At 41.0% G+C, this 22,515-nt stretch overlaps 1 protein-coding gene across 1 annotated transcript in view; it reads left to right on the forward strand.

Annotated features, from left to right (window-relative positions):
* Positions 1-22,515, forward strand: part of otud7b (OTU deubiquitinase 7B) — a 36,509-nt gene that overhangs the window by 7,093 nt on the left and 6,901 nt on the right. The window contains exons 2-10 of the mRNA XM_080039861.1: positions 11,481-11,730; positions 13,506-13,676; positions 14,058-14,288; positions 15,231-15,332; positions 15,827-15,954; positions 17,334-17,440; positions 17,975-18,102; positions 18,740-18,889; positions 21,638-21,752. Coding sequence (XP_079895987.1) covers positions 11,646-11,730; positions 13,506-13,676; positions 14,058-14,288; positions 15,231-15,332; positions 15,827-15,954; positions 17,334-17,440; positions 17,975-18,102; positions 18,740-18,889; positions 21,638-21,752 — 1,217 coding nt within the window. The 5' untranslated portion in view covers positions 11,481-11,645. The remainder of the gene's footprint in view (positions 1-11,480; positions 11,731-13,505; positions 13,677-14,057; positions 14,289-15,230; positions 15,333-15,826; positions 15,955-17,333; positions 17,441-17,974; positions 18,103-18,739; positions 18,890-21,637; positions 21,753-22,515) is intronic.

A 22,515-nucleotide genomic window follows, 5' to 3' on the forward strand; every position in this document is an offset into this window, starting at 1 on the left:
ACACACTGCCCTGATGAGGAGCCTGTCACCCACCATGACATCACACAGGGAGTGACGTGAAGTCGCCCTGCTGTGTACAGAACAGGGCCCGCAGCACGTGGGCCTTCACATGAGCATTAGAGGGGCGGGTGCTTGTTGAGCCACTGGCTTTAGATCGAGCTGGCCTTGGTTGGCTTCACACATTCTGGCTGATTAAGCACGGGTAGATCTTGAACATTTGATTTAGTCCTGTCTTGCAACATAGAACTGCGAGTCTTAACTGCATTTATTTTGATATTCATTTTTTTTTTCAAGCTACTTTCTCTCTTCCCACATTCTTGTTCTGTGAGTGGAACGCTTGAAGTTTACACAGCACAGCCTAAGGTTGAATTTAGTGTCTAAGAAAATGTCTTTCACTCCTCCAAGGCTTAATGTTATGCATATTAAAGCAGTAGTCACCTCGCTTGCCTTTTTTAAATGTGAATTATGTAAGAATAAGCACATTGTTTACAGTGCAGCAAAAGTGATGTTGTGGCATCATCGCTAAACCAGCGACATGTTTTTGTTACAACCTCATAGTTGAATCTATAAATATGGCCCAGAACATTTAAAAAAAAAATCCTTTAATTTTCATTTTATCTGAATATGTCACACATCTTGTAGTATTAGCACTGTGGTCTATCTATTTTAACAACACATTTTGATTATTGTAATCATAGTTATTACTGTAGATTCATCATGTCACACATTCAGACATGAATTCGTTGTTCAAAATCCACCACTCATTGCTACTAAATAAGTGGGCAGTGTTCAGATGGAGGCAGAGGCTTGTATTTCCTCACAAAGGCTTAAAATCGATACAGAGGCTGCCAGGGCTGAACGAGGACCTCTCACGCAGAGTCAGTCCGCAGTTTAAGTTGACAGCTTTCTGGCATACTGAAGCCAACACATAATGTTTACCAAGTCAAGCGTACTTATCCGTCTCTCCCTCTGAGCTACTGTCCTTCAGCGGATGAACAACACACGGCACTGGATGCTACGCAGCAGTCACTCTCTGAAATGTCTTGTTTTGGCTTTTCATTTTGTGCAGTCACATCTCGAAAACACAGTAATGCATTGTTGGCAGATTAGCTTCCACTTCCCTCACTCGATTTTGTGGGATCAAATACCCTTATTACATTTCCTGCTGTTTCAGGTGTCCACCGCAGTGACACAGCGTACTCAACGTATTGTGGTTGTCTGTGTCAGTCTGTGTGGAATGTGGGAATGCCACTTATGCCCCCGACCGTATAGCCCTCTCTCTCCACAGCCTCATGCTTCATGTGGCTGCTAATTAGTAGCGCTCCTTGACTGGTGATTACTGGACCTGACTGCAGCAGTGACTGACATGCCGCGGGCTCAGACTTGGAAGCTCCCAGGCCAACTTTAATAGACTGCTTAATATACCACAACAACAACAGACGGAAAGGCTAAAGGCATGCTGCAAGGGTTGGAGGGCAGAGATCAAAGTATAAACACCATGATTACCACAGGGTTTTCATATTAAGATGTTGATACTCTAAATTACAGGGCAACATGTTAAACTCTTAAAGGTGCAGTGTGTAATATGACATCATGAAGAAAGTTCTATAAAATTCTAGAAAGTTCTAGAATGCAACGCTCCCTGGGTAACCCCACCCCTTTTGAATAATAACAGAAGCTACAGTGGCCTTCAAGGACGAGAACGATTCTAAATTCTAAACAATGCACCTGATGACATTCCAACTATGACACTTCCAACATGGCGGCGCCAAGGCCTTGGTCCAAGGTATGGACATATATGAGAACCTTTCTAAGAAAAAAAAAATGTATCTAAAAAAAAATTTCAGCTATTATGCACTGAATTAAACGTATTTATGGATATTATAATTATTTTCTACAAAGTCTGCTAGGAAATAAAACCCAAAATTCTACACACTGCAGGTTTAAACCTCTCATATATGTCCATATTTCGCCATACTTTGGACCAAGGCCTTGTCACCGCCATTTTGGAAGTGTCACAGTTGGAATGTCATGGTGCATTGTTTAAAATTTAGAATTGTTCTTGTCCTTGAAGGCCACTGTAGCTTCTGTTATTATTCGAAAGGGGTGGGGTTACCCAGGGAGCGTTGCATTCTAGAACTTTCTAGAACTTACTTGATGTCATATTACACACTGCACCTTTTAACTTTTGATGTTTTGAAAAAAATAACTAGGATTCTTCCTGGTTATGGGACCTATTAGAGCAATGCACAGTGTGTTCTTTCTCAAGGAGCGACTCGGAACGCTGTGAACGCGAGCATACTTACGTTCATGTTTCGTGCTTGTAAACACCTGAAAAGTCCTAGCATATTTTAAAGTAAGACCTGTTTCATTGACACTTGGCTCATAAATAAATCATAGAGACTTTATGAACCATAAATCCCCACTATCTCTAAATGAGACACATCCTGTTTAAGAGGAAAATGTGTGGGTACCAGGCAGGCAGCACACATAAATGTTGTTGCAATGCCACTGTATATCTATGGAGAATTAGACCTCTGGTGATTTGAATAACTTGTTTGTCCAATTCAATTCTGAGCAAGCTTGTTTGTCATTCCAGGCATTGGAATGCTCCGCAGTATTAAACGGAACTAAAGTGAATTCAGAGATCGCCGCTACATGCACGTACGCACGCACTGCTACACCATGACATCAGCTCTCAGACGCTTTGATAAACACTCGTGTTCAGAACGAAAGCTACTGCCCATTTCAGCTGGCTGCACTCAGCTGTTTGTACCACAGCCAAACACTGTAATGTCTTCCATGGACTAAAGGAATGTTTTGTCTGAAGCCTTCCCCCTTTTCCGAAACAACATTTTACGCCTTTTCAACCTGAATTGTGAGCACACTGGAAGATTGTTTTTTTGAACCTCACTTGAACCCATCCTGTCTCTAAATGAGTGTCTGCCCTAACTATACTTGTTGTGGTGTTGTGTTGAAAACAGTGTGGCCTCAGGGAAGTTATTGTCTTTTTTTTCTTCATGGAAATGAGGCCTTTCTTGGGGCGGGTACTTGAGTATCTGAGAGGGCAAATTACATCACCAATATATGATCGTTTTTAATTAAGGCTTGAGGCATTTACCAGAGCTTCTTGGTTCCCAATGTTTAACATTTTTGTTCGTCAGATGTTTCTGCACACTGCGGTGTTTCCATGTTTAAACTGTGATTATGAACGGATTATTTTTAGACCCTCCGAAACAGGAGGTTTGCTCTAATTCTAGCTACTTGGAAATTAGGTGGTGATTCTCTGTATGCATTGGTACTGCCGTTGTGCTTACACGGTTGTTATTTATGTAGTTTTAGAAGCCTGGATAGATCACTCAAGGCAAGCAGTCTAGTGTGTACTGTGCATTATTGGGAGTGTGTCCTTGTGAACAATACTAATAATTAACGTAATCCACCATGAATGTGTTTTTGTCTTATTCCTCGTGTTGCACGGATTCTGTGAACTATTTTCAGATGAACTTTGCTCACAGGGTTAATACATCTCGTGTCTCTATACACTTAAAACAATTAAACACAGCTCAAATTCATGGTCTGTAAGTAGATCTTGTGTTTTTTTTCTTCCCATCCCTTATTTTGCCCTGAGCTCGCATGGAGAAAAAAGGGACTGGTGGTTTACTGAGTTCACATGGATCAGGTTTGGATGTTTTTCTGAGCCAGCAAGCGTGATAGGGAGGCCGCGACGGGGGAAGTTTAGACTTGGCAAATTTTTGTGTGATGACTGGACAGCTTTCGGACCTGACCACCAGCTCTCTATCGGCATTGCCTCTGAGAGAGAGAGGGCATGCATGGTTTGGAATGTCTGACATCAGCTGTGTGCGCTTTCAGACATGGTGTTGTCTTACCCATTACACATACTGTACACACACACGCCCACAGCTGGTGTTCAAGCCTTCATGCTACTTGCTTCACACTGCAAAACGTTATCAATTATACTGATAATAATTATACACTTGCTTATGGAATTTTTGTGAAACATGTGGCCTTGTAGGGACTAGGGAGGCTAATAAAAAATTAAAAAACAGAATTTTCAAGTCCCATTTGTACTGTGTGACACTTCTAACAGTGTAGGCAGGCAGAGGCAAGCGGTGGAAGATAATGAATGTCCTTATTTGGGCAGAAGATAACTAGTCATTGTTGGAGTTGCATCACGGTTCTCTGCTCCACTGCAGACAAAAAGCTTTCTTGGATTCCCTTGGAGAAGCATTTTTTTAGCTAATGGACTCGAAGCGCTCGACTAGTTCCTATAATTCACACGTCAACAATCGTTCTCGGGATGTTCTGTTGCTGCAGCTCATTGAGTTTTATTGATTTTCCTCCGATGACCAGCTTTGCTTTGATCCAGGGGAAATGGTCACCCCCTCTAATTTACTTTATTGATTTTTTTTTAGATGTAAACCAATCGGAACTGAAAAGCTCAGTACTGGTCAAGCACTTCTGTTCAGCTGAGTAAGGTTATTTGTGAGGCGGTGCGTTTACAAACCGGACAGGAAGTAATGGCTAGCAAGGCCACGCTAACAGAATCTTAAATGTTATGTGGTTTCCTTTTGTTTATTACCTAAAGGTGAAAGGCTTTAGTGTTCTCCTCTATGAACAACAACGGATGTATACATAATACAAGTAGGACATTAATAAAACAATATTCAAAACTTCGAAACTTGAATTTATTCTATTTTTTTGTGAATTAAACTATTATTGTTGTTGCTGTTGCACTTTTGATATTTCTAGGATTGGATGAGAACTAATTTGCTTCTTTGTTGTTTGTTATTTTACAATATAATTATTTGTACTATTAATAGATATTGCTATTCAAAGAAAGTGTTTGATGCATTTATTATTATCATTATTATTATTATTATTATTATTATTATTATTATTATTATTATTATTATTATTATTATTATTATTTGTTTTTACTTTGAGAAAGTGGAAAGAGCATGGACTCATTTTGCACCACAGACTTCTTACTGGAGTGGGCCTTGTATAAACCTGCGGGTGTTTACTATGCCATGCTAATGGTATGCTTTAGCATTATGCAAACCTTTGGAAAATAATAGTGTGCTACGATACCCTGTTTGTATAATGTATCCAGTCGCCCTTGAAGACAACTGATGTTGCAGAAAATTACAAAATTGGCTGAGATATCTTCTGCTCATTCCTCACTGCCCAAGCAATTTTCTAAGCCAAAATGGGTTTATTTGTGTATGTCAATACAACTACAATATTGCCAGTAAGGAAAGCATTGCCCAGCTCTGTAGGATGACATTACACTATATAGAACAATGATTTTTGCCTTGCTATGCTCAGTTATGCAATTTCTAGGGTCTACTACTGTTAAGCCCTATAGCCTTTATTCATTTTATAAAATGCACTGAAGCAGTACATCCCATAGGAGTGGTTCATTCTGCTTATAGTACATGTACTGCAGAGCCATTGTACTGCTCCGTTGAGCCGAGGGAAACTTTTTGAAGAACCGGGTAAAGGGCTTGGTTTTCCTCCATTCTTTAGCCATGGCAGCCTCCCTCCTTCTCAGCTGTAACTCCCCATGTGTTATGTAATAAGTCAGTGTAGGCTGACTGGGCTCAGTCTGTAACCAGATTACAGCACTGAGTCCACAGATAGTCAGCTGAAGGACAGTCATCTCACCACACCTCTGTTTTCCTTCCTCTTCTGGTTTTCTTAAGTAGTAAGGTGTGTATTGTGATTGGTTGTTCGGAGCACACCCAGCACTATTTCTGGAGCATTTAAAAGACAGGCATTTGGCACACTGAGAAAAGCAAATTAACAAGGAAGCGTTTGATCCATTCACTCCTATGCATAGTCATGCATGTGTCTGTGGTGGTGAAGATGATAAGCCATGCATCATATGCACATTATATTTAGAGCAATTAATCAGACATAACACAACATAACACTGATCGAGACTTTGGTGCACCATGCATGGAGATGTAAGTTTCTCCAAATTCCCCTTATTATCTGTGTTGGTAAAGCCAAATTGACTGCCTGTCTTATATCGAATTCCTGAGGCTGATAAATCTGCAAACTAAATATCTGATAGTACTATTTTCTCAAAAGCACATGATGTCAAATAAATATATGTACTGTACTTTCTAGAAACTTATTGGCTGACATACACCATATATTCTATCTGCAATAAGCCAATATCTTTTGATAAATTGTTTAAGCTCTACATTTCAGGACTCGTTGTTCGGTCCAAAGGTTTTTCTTTCTATCCCGGCATCACTTTGAATGCAGCCCTGGATCCACACTTATCACTCCTGCTACAACTCCCACCAGCCACATTGCCCTGCCCTGTTTGCTTACTTTATGCCCTTTATCTCATTACTCATGGTTTTGCGAGGCTGGGAGGGTGTGTTGCATTTGCTGAGATCACAGGAAAGGTTGATGCGATTGAGCTAAAATAGAACAGACACATTTATAGACGCGGTGGTCATTCATCATGTCTGTCTTGACCATTAAAGGAACAACAGGAACAACTCAGGCGTCCTCTTTTGGTAAAGTCACACGACAAACGGCACTGAAAATGAAATCATTCTCAGGCTGAGCCGCTCAGGTCATTGGGTGCAGGCAGTGTATTCATATTGTTCTTCGACCCTTGCTGCTTTCCCTCTTAACTGTAAGGCAAAAAGATCATGTTTCCCACGATGAAAGTGACCTTCGCGAGACAGACATGAAGTGGTGAACCTTCCCTTGTAGACACTTTACAGTCCATGACCCTGATTCTTTGGTTCATGCAGACCAATTGCATGCAGCTAGCTTATTTTGAAATGCAACAACAAGTTTGGAACCTGCTATGACTACTCAATGGATTGACAGATATTATGATGCACTGAAGATGTTGTTTCATTGAAATCTGCATTGTCAGTAATGTCCTATATCTCAAACTAAAAAAAGGTCACCCAGCTGGGAAATGCAGTACCGTTGTTCTCCACCGACACCTCCCTAAAAGTGAATAAATTAGACCTGTCCTGACCTGCATCCTTTGGAAATGTAAACAAGTTTTGTCCAGCTAAATTCCAAACCTACACCGCCTTCTATGATACTGCTCTGCTAGCTACCCACACAAGCAAACAGTCAGTTGCAGTTCAGGATTAGTCACCAAAAATATTTTTAAGTTGTACAGGAAGACGGAAAGAGTTCCAATCTGATTCTGATTCATGTATGTGTACATCTGTCGACACTGATTCTGACTGACTGATTAAATCTTATCAGAACAGATCAAGTCGGGCAATATTATAAAGCTGCAGCAACAACAGTAAACTATACAGTATACATTCAACAGCATCATTGAAGTCCAACAGAATGTGGTCTTAAGGACTTGGATTAACCTGATAAGCCTGCCCGATGGAATATCGATCAGTGATGTCAGTCCAATATGCAAATAACAGCAAAATCGGCACCCGATACTGATCCTGGATCGGATTGATCATCTTTCTAACAGTCCGCAACTTAGAAACATGAGGACATAGGAGAGCATAGCAGCCAAAGAGCGACATAGTTCCCTTCTCTCAGGTGTTGTTAGAGACCAAAAACAGAATTAGAGAGAGATAATACCAGACTTGCATTTGTCAGTTGGCCAGGAACATAACTACAAATAAATGATCATTTGGCTCCTTTACTGCTGGATCATATACAAAGCCATTGTTTGTTTAAAAGTTTCCCCTTATCAACCCAATAAGTGATGGAATGCCAATGTTGTGTTTCCAACTTGTTTCCGATGTTTTTGCAGGCAAATCAGACATCCTGTTAGCTGTTATGGCCAAAAAAGTTGTGGATCTTTTAAAAACTTTGAGATAAAAATCCAATTTATCGGTTCATGTTAGTTAATGCAGGTTACCACTCCTCTTCATCTCCCTAAAAGAGTGGTAATGGCAGGAGAGTAAATTGCTTTTGTGCTTTATTTCTTGCGGCTCTGGGCAAATTAGACATGTGGGCACTGCAGTGATGCAGATGTCTGGAACCAGGCTAGTTTTAAATATCTAAAATGCCTGTTGCAAAGCTGTTTCTCCATTCGGCCAGACGCTTTACATCTCTGTTTACCACCAACCACTGCTTTCCTCTTCTTTCCTACATATTCACACATTGCCATTTTTAGTTCCCAGGCGTCATGCTCGGCTAGTCGAATCCCCATGAAGAGAATGATGCCATTGAACTCCATCAGTCCAGCTGCCCATTGCCCAACAGTAGAAGATACTAGACTGTGAGAATATAGGTAGCTTGTCAACTTAGGGTATGTCTAAATGTACGGTTCCTTCATAAATTAAGGCTAGCAAAACAAGCTTGTGTAGCCTAGCCAGCAACAGCAGTAAATTGACCCTCCCAGCCCACTGAGGCCTGACGCAGTGTGCTGTGGTGACCTCTCCGTCTCCCTCAGTGATCCAGGCCATTCTCCCAGCCCTCAGCTCAGCACCCACGTGTTGTCGGCAGCTCCTGTTACGTAAGCCCTCCTGCCAGACAAAAGCTCAGCCATCACAGACACAAATCACTGACTGCCCCATGCTGGCAGCAGCACTGTTAATGTTAGCCAGTAATCCACACGGGGTCTTTCTACTATAGATTTTTTAATTTATTTTTTAGCCGGAATGCCAAATTGAGAATTTTGGCTACCAAATAAAATCTGTTCAGATTTTAAGTGTGAAATATGATTTATTGTGAAAATGAGTGGTCTGCATTGGCAACGCTGATTCCAGACACGTTCATGTCCATAAGATTGAGCGATAGCCAAGCTAAGTCACTAGTCTGCCCCTTATAGCAGCATGCCAGAACACTGTTTACTGAAACAGAGCAACACATTTTGATGTGGCTATGGACAACATCATCCTATCACCACAGTGTGGGATCACTGATGTCCGATGTAGTCTAGACAAAAAGTACTCTCTCTCTATGTCTGACTTCACATTACACTACCTATGGAAAAAACCTCCCATAGCATCAACTATTTCCCATCGTCCCTTCAATCACAGATAGACTGTTCCATTGCCAATCGGCACAACACTATAAACATGTTTTTAGAGTCTGATAGCAAAGTGGACTTCCTGGACTGGTTCGTATTACATCTTCTCACTGGTACCTCAACACGCTTACTGCAACCCAGCTCCTGGTGGTTTTTGATGCAGTGCTATTATCAGTCACATCAGGGTCTAACCCACGCCTCTCTAATAGTCTGAATGGGGTTCACGTCTGTTTTGATTCCCTGTGGTTTTAAGTGATTAACAGGCCTCAGTCTCTCTCGATATTTATATATGATCAGTAGACCTTACTGTAATATTGCGGCATTGTGACACACTGCAAGAATGTTAGAAGACCCTGCCGCAGAGCCTGCTGGATGCCTGACTTTGCAAAGAAAAGGCAAGAGATACTCTTCTGGCTGAGAAAGGCCTTTTCTGCTAAAGTCTGTTCCCCCCCAGAGCCCCAGTTTGGCTTTTCTCTGTAGTAATGATCGAGGAACCGAGGGAGGTAGGGAGAGACCGATAGAGAGGTGTAAGCAGAGTAAACTGGTGACTCATCAGGCGCAGTGGAAAAGGGTTCACTGAGTCAGAGATGGTGGTGGGTGAGCCATGGGACGGATGGGAATAGATGACTGTAGGTAGATGAATAGAAAAGTCCGTCAAAACTGGATTAGGCAGTTTCTGAACTTCAAGGCAGCACAATGACTGAATACTTTTAGAATTGTGCTACACAGCTATTTTGTCAATTGGATCATTGTGTCATGCTGTATCACTATGTTGGTATGTGAAAAGGCAGGACGAAATACTCTTCAGATCTACAAAAACTAACACTAGCAGTGATTGATAATAATGCTTAAGAATGTCAAGTAAAAATAATTTTTTAGTGTTTAGATTTTTATTGTTGAACCTACAACAGTAAAGATTCCATTAGCTTTTTTGCTAGCAATGATCGGCAAGGTTTATCATTGACCAGACGTTTGAGATGTTGGAAACTTATTTACACATTATCCTAACCTAACAAAGGTTGCTGTGGAATGTGTCTAACATGTTCCCACCGAGTGAGGCTTCTAACTGTGTGAATGTGTTTCAAAGCACTGCTGAAAAGGCATATGCGTCTCCTGTTGAAATGAAGACTTTAAGCTCTCGCTCGGCCCTAAAGTACATCTTTTTTAGCCGGAGCTGTTTTGATACAGTATGCCTTTTGTCTGGCTGTGCATTGATTGTCCCTTTACATCCTTTTGTATCAATGGCCCATTGATGCTGACACTTCTTTTTTTTCTTGCAGTCTTGGTAATGTTTCTGCATTGATTTCAGTGCCCTAACTAATGCAGGCCCTTTTGGATTTTCCATTGACATTTAGAAACAGTCAAATTGATTTCCAAAAAAGGGCCTCTTCAAAGGAAGACTTGTTTCCTCATATAGCACTGCTCAGACAAATTCCACTGAATATGACCATTTGAGGTCCATTTACTTAACTATCCTTAAACTATAATTGATATCATTGTTCATTTTAATATTTTTAAAAAATCAAATTTTTCAATAAGTAATGTAAATAATGGCATAAAATATCAGTTTGTCACTTGGCTGTTTAAACGGAAAATACTTGCTTTTGTGAACATGGGTTGTATGGTTCCTGCTCAGAACCCTCATGATCTGTTTCTCTGGCAAATTGTCTTTTTACATATTCAACAGGTCATATCTGAAGGCAAAATGAAAGCACATTGGTCCATATTTTCAACTGCCATGACTTAAAGGGACACTGTGTAACATTTTAAGTAATTTATTAGCTAAAATCAATATCCTCATTCATAAATATGTCCTCATTGGTGTAAAATCACCTCTGCCAATAATCTGAATTATCCTCCTGAGCGGAGAATAACAAATATTAATATTACATTTTGTACATTGAGCAGGCAAGTCTTATGGAGGAATCCATGTTTTTGGAATGTCATCAGGTGCATTGTTTAAAATTTAGAATTGTTCTTGTCCTTGAAGGCCACTGTAGCTTCTGTTATTATTCAAAAGGGGTGGGGTTACCCCGGGAGCGTTGCATTCTAGAACTTTCTTGATGATGTCATATTACACAGTGCCCCTTTAACTAAAGGATCCTGAAAGCCTTAAACGATCATGCTTAACTTTAGTTCTCATTCAACTTTTTGGGGGGTTTAAAGGCAAAACTTAGCGAACCGTTTGTCAAACCCGTTCCCTTTGTGCTCCCCATCTGTCGTCTTGGGTGGGACATATGACCGCAAAGGTGTCAAGTTCAAAAGCATCCTGGCCACAACAGAAAAAGTCTTCAGTCGGGGCATTATACCAGCGTGTCTCTTATTTGTCATACACATTCATACTCAAACACTCCTTTCATCTCCTGTAAACTGTTGCAAATCTAACCACACAATGTTTCACCCTAGCCCTCATGATTTAATCACTGCAGATTTTAATCTTATGTTATCTGTGTTCTTGTTTCAGGTGTGGCTGGCAGAGTAGCCCACCACGGTAGAGGACTGCCCCCTCCACCCCTCACCCCATTCTTCTGCTGTCCTATCAGGAAGAGCAGAACCCCTGTTTGTTTTTCTTTTTGGGATTTTTTTTTCTGCCTGGATACAACCCGCAAACTTGTGAATTCATGATCACATGACCGTGGATATGGACGCAGTCCTATCCGACTTTGTCCGTTCCACTGGAGCTGAACCAGGATTGGCCAGAGATCTGCTAGAGGGTGAGTATTCCATCATACCACTGGTCATCACAAAACATCCGAATAGTTTTTTGTTGCTATCCTTGCGGAATGATACAGTGGGTACTAAGTCAGTCAGCATTCATTGATGTAATTGTCAAGTCTATGCTATATAAATACTCACAGCAATTCAAACTTGTAATCATACATTAAGTAGTGATGATTGGCTTGTGATCAAGCTTGTTTTGCATCCAATCAGTCTTAATCAAATCAAGTTAAGGTGCAATTCAGGGGCACTTTACATGGTGAAAACGTGACAGTTTTCCCGTTTTTGGTTTAAAAAAAACAACCCGTTCAGACATAATTTATCCGACATCTTCACTCGTACACATGTTTTCAGAGGAAACGGGACGAAATCGCTGTAGTAGCAGTGTAGCAGCCATGCCAAGCCAATAGTCAGCGGTGACACTTAGCCTAGTAGATAGCTCTTCCGGTACAATTTGATGCATACAACCTTACTGTAACCAAAAAGTAATGCCATTAACGTTCATAAAGCGGTTGGTGTAAGCTTGGGGTTACAAGTATTGTAAATTACAAGCTTCCTGTCCTCTTATTTCACCGCATTGAACTTGTGAAAACAGAAGACATGCTTATAGTGAAGGGGCTTTGTGAGCGGCTACTTTCCTGTTAGGCGTACTTCAAAATAAAAGTCGACTCACGTTTGTCCAGTGAAATGCTGTTAATGTTTAGCCAGTGAAATGCTTTTACTGTGAAGCCGTAGCCTTAATGCTCCTTTTGTTAATAATGTAGATGAGAGCCGTGTCCCTGGCATATAGAAGCTACACACGTTTATTTTGCAAGAAAAACCGGCAGAGCACAAATCTTTCCCCAGAAAAAGTGTCGGGTGGTCTCAATAATTTACTAATCGCTTAGACTAAATTGGCGAGCGTTATATTTGTGCCCTGCACGACACTCTCCGCTGATCACAGTGATGGTGCCGCGGAGACATCTTTCATGTTATGTTGTCTTCTAACTTTATAACTCGCATGTGGGTATTTTGACAGCAAATGTTATAGACTACGCATGTGTGAAGTGGAGCCGTGGCGTCAGCGCTACCAGGGAAAATGGTTTCGGTGTTTACAAGAAACCAAAACATTTGTGTTTTCCAAAAAATCCTCTCTGGGAGTAGATCTCAAAAACCTGCGGTTTCATGCCTGCGTTTGCTGTTTTCCTGTAAATGATATAGTGCAACCGCGAGAATATTTCCGCGTTTGCACCGTTTCGTGTTGTCGTGTAAAGTGCCCCTCAGTTACACCTAGATTCCTCTTATTTTTATCCTTTTATTCATGTATGTGTCATTCCCCATTACAATAAAGCAACAGCTAAGAAGAATGTGGGTGGGGAGGTGTGGTTGTGTGAAGTTGACATCTGGTGATGTTATGAACAGCTGCCAAATTGACCGCTGTCTCAGTCATTGCTTCTGGCTTGTTACTGTTAATTAGGCGATCATACGCTAACAGATGAAGGTATAGAGCTGGAATCACCAGGGCTCCTGTTGCCTAGCAGCAGCACAAGTTGCAGATAAGAATATGAGTTGAAAATGTAATGCTATGCAGGGAAGAGCAGCGAGCCGAGACGTGCTTTAAATTCTGATATTTACCCATAGCGCAGGAATGTGCCAATGGCCTTTACATAAGATAAGACGGCCTATGGTTGCATTTACTCGCGGTAAATATTTTAACACAATAACAATACGCAGTTATGCTGGACCCCGGTGGCTGAAACAGATGCTCCTTCCTATCCCTATCTCTCTGTAGGCAAGAACTGGGATATCACTGCTGCCCTCAGTGACTTTGAGCAGCTGCGACAGGTGCACGCCGGGAACCTGACATACTCGTTCGCAGAGGAGAGGACGTATCTGCCTCAGGAAAAGGAGATGGCCCGGGTAGGGCGGCCCATTCTCCACCGCCAAGACGAGGTGGTGCAAGGTGAGGCCATCAACAAGTGAGAGGTGTTTTTATGTTGCATAACATCGCTTTACTGGCCGAGGCAGCAGTTTTAAAATGCTGGGCTCAGTGAAGGATATTGGATGAGGACACACACTAGGGTACCGAATCCCGGGGTATTTAAAAACAGCAAAGTTATTCCTCTTAATAAAAAAATGTGCTGTGTTATGTGCGCTTGTTTCTAAAAAAATGCCTTAAGAGTGTGTGTCCGTGACCAGCAGCAGCACCAATGCCTGTGTTTGAAGATGCTTTAACAGTGGTGACAGAATTTCTTAAAATTTCTGTAATGTGTCCTCGATTGGAATACAAAGACTTTCCTATGTAACACCTGTTCTACACATCCATCCTGTCTTTGTCTCTCAGCGGCTACAGAGAAGCGTCTGTCACGGGGCATCTCCCACGCCAGCTCAACCATCGTGTCCCTGGCCCGCTCTCACGTCTCCAGCACCGGAGGCGCCAGCAGCGAGCCCCTTCTGGACACGCCCCTGTGCACTTTCCAACTACCAGACCTCACCGTGTACCGCGACGACTTCCGGGGCTTCATCGAGAGAGACCTGATTGAGCAGTCCATGATGGTGGCCTTGGAGCACGCAGGTGAGGAGAACTGAACCCTTGCAAAAGAGTCTCCGGTCTCAATGGGATTTACCTGTATAAATAAAGGTTAAAAAAAAAAAAAAAAAAAAAAACATAGAAGATTATAAAATTTGTGCATAAGGGCTGCTGTTTAAAAAAAAAGCAGTTCTTTGTTGCATGACATCAGAAGTATTTTCTCTGTGTTTCTCTATGTAGACACCGAGCTATTACACTCAATAATTTACTGTGGATTTACCGCTGATTCGGTACATAGTACAGCTGTCTCCACCATAGAAAAGCACAAACTCAGCTAATCACCACAATACAGAAACTGGAGACACCAATTTACAACCATAAACTTCTTGACATTAATAAAGAAAAAACGTAGTGCCTTGCATGACACGAATGGAAAGCTGCAAGCTTCGCACGTAACAGGTAATCCTATTTGTACACATAAAATTGAGAATTTCAAAGTGTGACTCATTGTTTTTACATTGTCATGGCAATACCGTAGAACAAAGCCATTGTTATTGTTATTAGCAACATCTGTCCTTTTTCCCACTCAGATAAGTGAAAATGTCTGCTGTGATAAAGGCCTTTTGTCCAGAACCCATTGTTAAGTCTGCGGCTCTATAACGTATGGAGATTTTTGCCCATTCATATTGTAATTACATTGTTACAATAAAATAAAAGGATTTTCTTTTTTAGGGAAAAGGTTTGTTTATTTGAAAAAACATACAACCCGACTGCTGATAATAAAATAAAACTATATTCTATATTCCATAATGATACTGATTCATGTCATCCTGTTTTCCAACATGGAAAGTGAGTTTTGGTGTCTATCTTCCAAACCTCTTTATTCTTTCCATTCGGGAAGAACAACAGCATTTGTTTTGGTGTAATACCATGCATTATTTAACACATACAGGTGAGTAACCTTTTTCTTTCCCTGTTTGCCTGCAGGGCGTCTGAACTGGTGGACCAAAGTGGTTTCAAACTGTCAGAATCTGCTTCCCTTGGCAACAAGCGGAGACGGAAATTGCCTGTTACACGCAGCCTCGCTCGGTGAGTATCACACACACCTTTCAAACAAGACCCCAATACAGCGCAGGTTCACACTCCATTAGCGTTCATTAAGAGAGCTTCATTGTTAGCTTAAGCACTAATTTCATTCTACAGTGTTGCAGAGCACATTCACTTAGCCTTTGTGGCCCACGTAGGAGCCCTAGCGCAGAAAATTAATAATGTTCTGAGTAATGGGCAGGCATCGTTCAAAATACCCATTAGCGCATCTATTGGATAGTGGATGCGAAAGGAGTATTTATGCGCTGAATCTGTGCTTTTTAAGAGGGGAAATAAATACAATTTAGTGCTTCATTGATTGTGTTACAGTTCATGTGTATTTTAAACATGTCAACACTCAATTAAAAACTTAAAAAAAGGCTCCTGAAACTCTTTCTGCTTTTCACTACTGTATCATTTTAAAGTGCAATTGTACAGATTTTATTGATGTGTTGAGTGTGCCGTTTAAAAAAATAAAATTTTATTTTTAAATGCAGGTATGTGGGGTTTTCATGACCGCGACCTGATGCTACGGAAGTCCCTGTATGCGCTGATGGATCACGGGTTGGAGAGAGAGGCACTGAAGCGAAGGTGGAGGTGGCAGCAGACCCAGCAAAACAAAGAGGTCTGTTACACATGACATTCTATGAGGAAAGCGGTGGGTTTTAAAGCATTGTGAAGCTTGTGAACGTGTCGGGCAAAACACATTATACACAGATTTGATACTCAGTTGACCGGTAAGGTCATTTTCATGCTTCCTGTGCTGTTAAAAATTTGAAATGTCAAATGCACAAAGCTCTCTATTGTTGATGAGGTTACTGTGTTGAGTGCAATTCCAGCTCTTTAAAAGAACAGTGGCAAACGACACAACAGACACACAGGACAACACTGGGTTGCTGTAAGCTTCACACACATCAGTATAATGCAGTCCAGTACACCACCAACCACTAGCATTGTCAAATAAACTATTTAGTCATTGTAAAATAGCATTAGATTGTGTGTTGGCCATATTGGTTCAACTGCTGTAACAACAATTATAATTATGTTTCTCTTCTTCTTTTCATTTGGTATTTGATTGTCTTGTGACATTTAGTAGTCACTCCTTGTCAATTTGCGCAGCGTTGACAACATGCTGATGACCGTATCAAATGCAAACATTTGTTTTAAGATCATTTTGTTAGCATTACCCTAGTTGTGTTTATCAATACAATCTTTAATTGCTGGTCCTTCCGCCTACTTTTGATACTTTATCCAAAGCACAGAAAGAGACTGTTGCAGTGGTGTTATGCACTGCACTTTTCTTCCAATTCTACAAAGGCAAAAAAGAGGATCTTCAGCAGAGCCCTTTTTATGTGTGTGAGTTTTTTTAAGCAAGCATAACAGCAGCACACTTCCTATGTTCTCCAAAGTGGTTGCACACAGCGTGCTAACGCCCACGGAGGAGATGCCACTGGAGTGACTGCCTAGTGTTAACCCATTCTTCAACTGCTACCACAGCGGTGTCCTTAAGCAAGGCACTTGAATGAAAATTGCTCTAGTGGGGAGTCGCGCAGTGGCTTGAAATAGAGGAATGTGGCTTGCACTGGGAAGCTTTGTGGTTTGAATGTGCTGTACGTGAATAGGGGTTGTTGATTCTGAGGAAAAAACATATTAATTAGCTGTTTCCTTCAGTCCATATTTGGAGGTTTAAGGTCTGGTATTAATGAGGGTTCTGTTGCCAATGTGTTAACTAAAGACCCTAGTTACATTTCTTTTCTCAATTGTCAGTATGTAACCTTGTGGTGAGACGCCATAACGTCAGTGCATGCCTTTGTGACATTTGACACTCCCTCTCTAAATGGCAAATGTGTGTGTGTGTGTGTGTGTGTGTGTGTGTGTGTGTGTGTGTGTGTGTGTGTGTGTGTGTGTGTGTGTGTGTGTGTGTGTGTGTGTGTGTGTGTGTGTGTGTGTGTGTGTGTGTGTGTGTGTGTGTGTGTGTGTGTGCGTCCTTCCTTTCCTCCTCAGTCTGGTCTGGTTTACACGGAGGAGGAGTGGCAGAAAGAGTGGAATGAACTGCTGAAGCTAGCCTCCAGTGAGCCCAGAATACACTACAGCACCAACGGCACCAACGGGTAAGGTCTGGGGCCCTGGACAATGCTGGGACTGTTAACCCAACACACACTTAGTCACGCTCATGTTTTTATTCATGTGCAAACAACTGAGCACAGGATCACAAGTGAGTGGCTGGTCCTCGTTTTATAGTCAATCTGCTATCAATTGTACCAAACATAAAAGTTCACTGGGTTAAATAAGCCGATCAAGCTCTCAAATGCAAACTTCTTGAAGCATAGTGTCTCTCAAGAAGTCTGCAATGCACATGTCTTTCAGTCAGTGATTCTGCAGAATGCTTGTTGTCAAAATGCCCTATGGTCAAAATCAGTGAACATCTCCTCACGATCCGTCTTCTGTCTGTACTATGTGTGCACTGAAAATAAATCTCTCGTGTTAATACAAATACAAAAAAGTGATTCTGACAACAAGCATTCCCCAGAATCGCTGACTCCACCTTTTAACGAGAAACTTTAATCATCTCTGGTTTAGCAACATTATAATCAGCTGTGTCTCTTTTGACCAACAGCCATAAAGTTGTTGTTGTTTGTCTTTAGGGCGGAGTCCTCAGATGAACCAGTGTATGAGAGCTTAGAGGAGTTTCACGTCTTTGTCTTGGCTCACGTCCTCAGAAGGCCCATCGTGGTGGTGGCTGACACCATGCTGAGGGACTCTGGAGGAGAGGGTAAATACAAGCCGGACGCTCCCTTAGATACTGCATCATGTACTGTATTTTATCCTATTTTTTAATTTTTCTTTTTTAATCACATAATTTATCGAGATAGTTTAGGTTTGTCATACACAGAATTTCCGCTGCACTTTGCAGAACATTGAGACGTTCACTTTGTCATTTGAAAGAACATATCTTTGACTAAGTTGTCAGAGACTGATGAGGTGGCTGAGTTGTCCTAATGAGGTAAACACCACCCATCTGGTATGTCAAGCAGGTCAAAACAAACAATACGAGTTACTGCCAAATATTGGGTGACCCAATTCTGTCTGCGTAAAACAAATGTGCACGCATGCACAATCGCACACACATACATTTTTCCTTGCAAAAAAAGCAACCTACAGCAATCCTGTGAGGGAACTGAAGCCTTAATTACTGATGTACTGATAACAGAGATGACAGCATTGTTGCTATAGTATGAATGCAACGCAGCAAAACATTTGAAGGTTTGATTTATTTAAGTACAATTGCATTTTTTATTGTTTGGCTACAAATCAGTGTGCTAGTGTGCTTTTTTTTGTAGCCCTGAATCAGTGCTGCAGGTCGGGCTTTTCAGTTCTTTAAAGTCTTTGCTACTCTTCCCCCCCCCTAGCCTTTGCCCCCATCCCGTTCGGAGGCATCTACCTACCACTGGAAGTGCCAGCTGCCAAGTGCCACCGCTCGCCCCTGGTCCTGGCGTACGATCAGGCCCACTTCTCTGCCCTGGTCTCCATGGAGCAGAAAGACAGCTCCAAAGAGCAAGGTAAAGCACCAGTTATCATTCATCTTCATTATCATCGGAATATTGATTTCTCTTTTTCTTTTCGCTGCTTGTAATCGGTTGACATTTTAGAGCCATTAAGCATAGTACATTAATCATGAGTGTAAAACCTTTGCATAAATTCCCCCATAAAGATTTGCCAAACTAAGAAAAGGAACAATCTATTAAAGTAAGGAGTGTTCTAACAGTGCAGAGCACCGGGACCCACTTTCTCTCTCTCCACAGCTCGGTGCTTTTGCTCGATGGGTCATTTTTTTTTTCTTAATACTGACCTTAGTGGTTTATTTAAGAACGGTGAGTAATGGCCATCGGGCTTTTGGGTATACCCAGTGTTCTCTGTAGCTCTGTAACACAGCAAATGACCTCCTTTCAGTGTTAAAGGTGGAGTTCGCAATTCTGAAGTATGCTAATCAGTGAAGATCTACTACCTACTACTGTGTATGCGCAGGAAAAAAAATCCTGTATTAAATCACAATCTAGGCTCTGTAAACGGCAATGTTTCTAGCTACAGTGGGCCACCTTTGTTTGTATACAAGTTTATAGAGCCTAGGCTGTGTATTAACACCAGCTTTCGTTTTAACTAGTGGTGGGCCGATAACGGCGTTAACGGCTGAGTTAACGCCAGACTCTTATCGGGCGATAAAAAAAATATCGCCGTTAATCTCTTAATTCCACCTCCTGTTCGGCTCAGGGGAGATGCTGTTCGCCGTCGGGGTGAACCCCCTTCCGCACGTGAAGGCTCGCTTCACGTGCGGGAAAGCTATAGTGTGAGCGGCCACAGCTTGTATTTTGGTCATATCTAACACTGGACTGCAGGCCTATATAAAAGTGTTGTACCTTTGCTTTCTTTGGGTTAAAAAAAACTCCATCAACTCAGTATCCGTCTAGTCCAAAAAAACTCTGTCAGCTGCTGCTGCAGACGGTGTGCAGACGTGCTCGGAGAATCGGCATCGGCGCATCAACAGTCATTCAATGCAGCGGCAGTAATCATACAACCGAACGGTGTAGAAAGTCCCGTCAGTTAAAAATAGTGATCCAGATTTTAAATCCATGTTAAAATCGGAAGGATATAAAGCTAGTTAGCTTAAAAAAAGTAGCAAACATGTCAACTGTGATGTGTTCAGGCCGGCTCAGTAATATGATTGATGTGTTCAAATGCAACACAAAAAAAAAGAAATTTGAGATTTTGGCGAAACTTGTTTTCCCAGCAAGATAAAATAGATAGTAAAGATGGAATGGAATTATGACCTGTTTAATGTCCTATCTAGAGCTATGATCATATCAGCAATTAAAGCAATAATACAAGTTCTATTTCAACAAAATAATAGAAAATTATCAATTTTGATATCAATAAAGACTTGGATCGTTAAGGAGTCTTGAAAATGGTATCAATATCAATACAAATTAACTCTCCTGTCATCTGAGAGAAATTAAGATGATTTAATTTTTTTAACCGTTAGTATTTACCGGTTAAAAATATTATCGGTTGACTGGTTTACCATGGACATCCCTTATACTGTATAAATGTATATCATACATTGTATGTTTTTTTTTGTGTTATCCCAGTTAAGTTTATTATTAATTTTTTATCATTTAATATTACTTTTAATAGTTCCGGGACGTTGGAGCAATAACCTGGTGTTTTGACACTTCAGTGTGCACTGTGAATTTGAAGTAATGTTCAGTTTTTGAATAAAGATGCAGCATTTACAAATGTTTATTTTTTTTATCCGATTCATCGAAAAAATAATCGACCAATTAATCGATTATTGAAATAATCGTTAGTTGCAGCCCTAAACAATTCATCGTTACCTCTTATGGCCTACAGTTCAAAGTTCATGTTTAACTGAATAAACAGTTTGTAAACACAAGTACATCTTGTTGAACATTATCTATTTTCATCACCAATTATCATAGTAGAACAGCTTCCTCAAGCAGTGTGTGATGCATGTTGGAAACAGGAGATGAGCCCCTGGTCTGATGCGCCACCTGGCTTGAGAAACACGTTCTCAAAGACTTACTTTGAGTCATTATTTAGGAGCACACACATATTATGAATGAATTCAAATGAGCCATTTTAATCTAGATTAATCTAGATTAATTTCAAAATTAATCTAGATTAATCTAGATTAAAAAAATTAATCTATGCCCACCTCTAGTTTTAACGCATACACAGTACTGAAAGGTAGCGGATCGTGAGGAGATAATAACTGATTTTGACAACAAATGTTTTTGACAACAAGCATTTACCAGAATTATTGACTCCACCTTTAATGTTGAATAATATATATTGATGAAGGTTTGACTAATAAAGCTTTAAAGGTTGACATTTAATCTAGACCTGTATTGAGTGCTACTAGTCAAATAGATTTAAATGATACTTCTTTCTCATAATGTATTGCACTCCAAATGACTATGTTCATGTATTGATCACCTCACACGAGTGGAGGTTTGAAGAGACGCCGAATACCTTTTATACACACCGAAGTTTGAGCACACATTACAAGTTTATCCTTGAAATTCACGACATTTGATTGGACTTTGAATTGCCATCCAGACACCATATTGGTCAGAAGCAGCAGGCTAAATGTTCAAATAGAAAGTGACCTAATTGATTGCACTCTGAGAAGTATTTCTGTCTACATACATTCCAGAGTGCTGGATCAAAGCGTTGTATCTTTTTTTTCTAAGAATACTTTCCCCCCCCCCCCCCCCCATGTCTACCAGCAGTTGTGATCCCACTCACTGACTCAGAGCACAAAATGTTGCCTCTGCACTTTGCGGTGGACCCCGGGAAAGACTGGGAGTGGGGCAAGGATGACACAGACAACGTGATGCTGGCAAGGTACAGACAACTCACACACATTCACATTCATTCTTAATGTGTCAGCCAGGTAAATTGTTTTCACCGGATGCCTTTTACAAACAGGTTTGTCGGAAAGGAAGTGCTTATAAGGGTCACAACTGACACAGATACAAACGCGAGTAGCACATGTTCCCTTGCGTGTGTGGGTGTGCGTGTGTGTACAGTGTCATAGAGAGCCGCCCCCCTTTGAAACACAGTGTTAGTGTGTAGGGATTGACCCCTGACTCCAGATTAGAGACACTCGGTGCCAGTGACAATAAGATTAGCTCTAAATACCTGCTATGAATGGACCAGGGGGAAGGAGTTGCAGAAATAGCAGCTCTGTAAAAATAGCCATCTGCCTAATTCACGTCAGTCGCTGACACCCTGGATGTCTTATTTAAATGAAAGATAAGTTCGGGAATTATATCACGTGAAGGTCCCTCGATGTAAGTGGAATAGATTTATAATGTTATTTGTACCTGCATCAATAAAACTTTTAAATAGCAGGTAAAGTAGGCTACTGTCTAGGTCTAGAGGGATTCAAGAAGATCTTTTTGATTTTACTACTATTTATGTATGTACTTATTTTATTTATTTAGGTTTTGTTTTTGTTTTGTGTATGTTTCCCCTGTTTTGTCCAGTGGTGCTTTGCTGTGTTGTTTGTTCACTAACATCTCTGTGTGTATGTTTGTACTGGAATGTTTTGGATTTTGTTTCTGGCTCCAGCATGGGTGTCAGCCCAAAGACACATTTTTCCATT

The sequence above is a fragment of the Ammodytes marinus genome (genome assembly GCF_949987685.1).
Source record: "Ammodytes marinus genome assembly, chromosome: 13".
In the NCBI taxonomy this organism is placed as follows: Eukaryota; Metazoa; Chordata; class Actinopteri; order Uranoscopiformes; family Ammodytidae; genus Ammodytes; species Ammodytes marinus.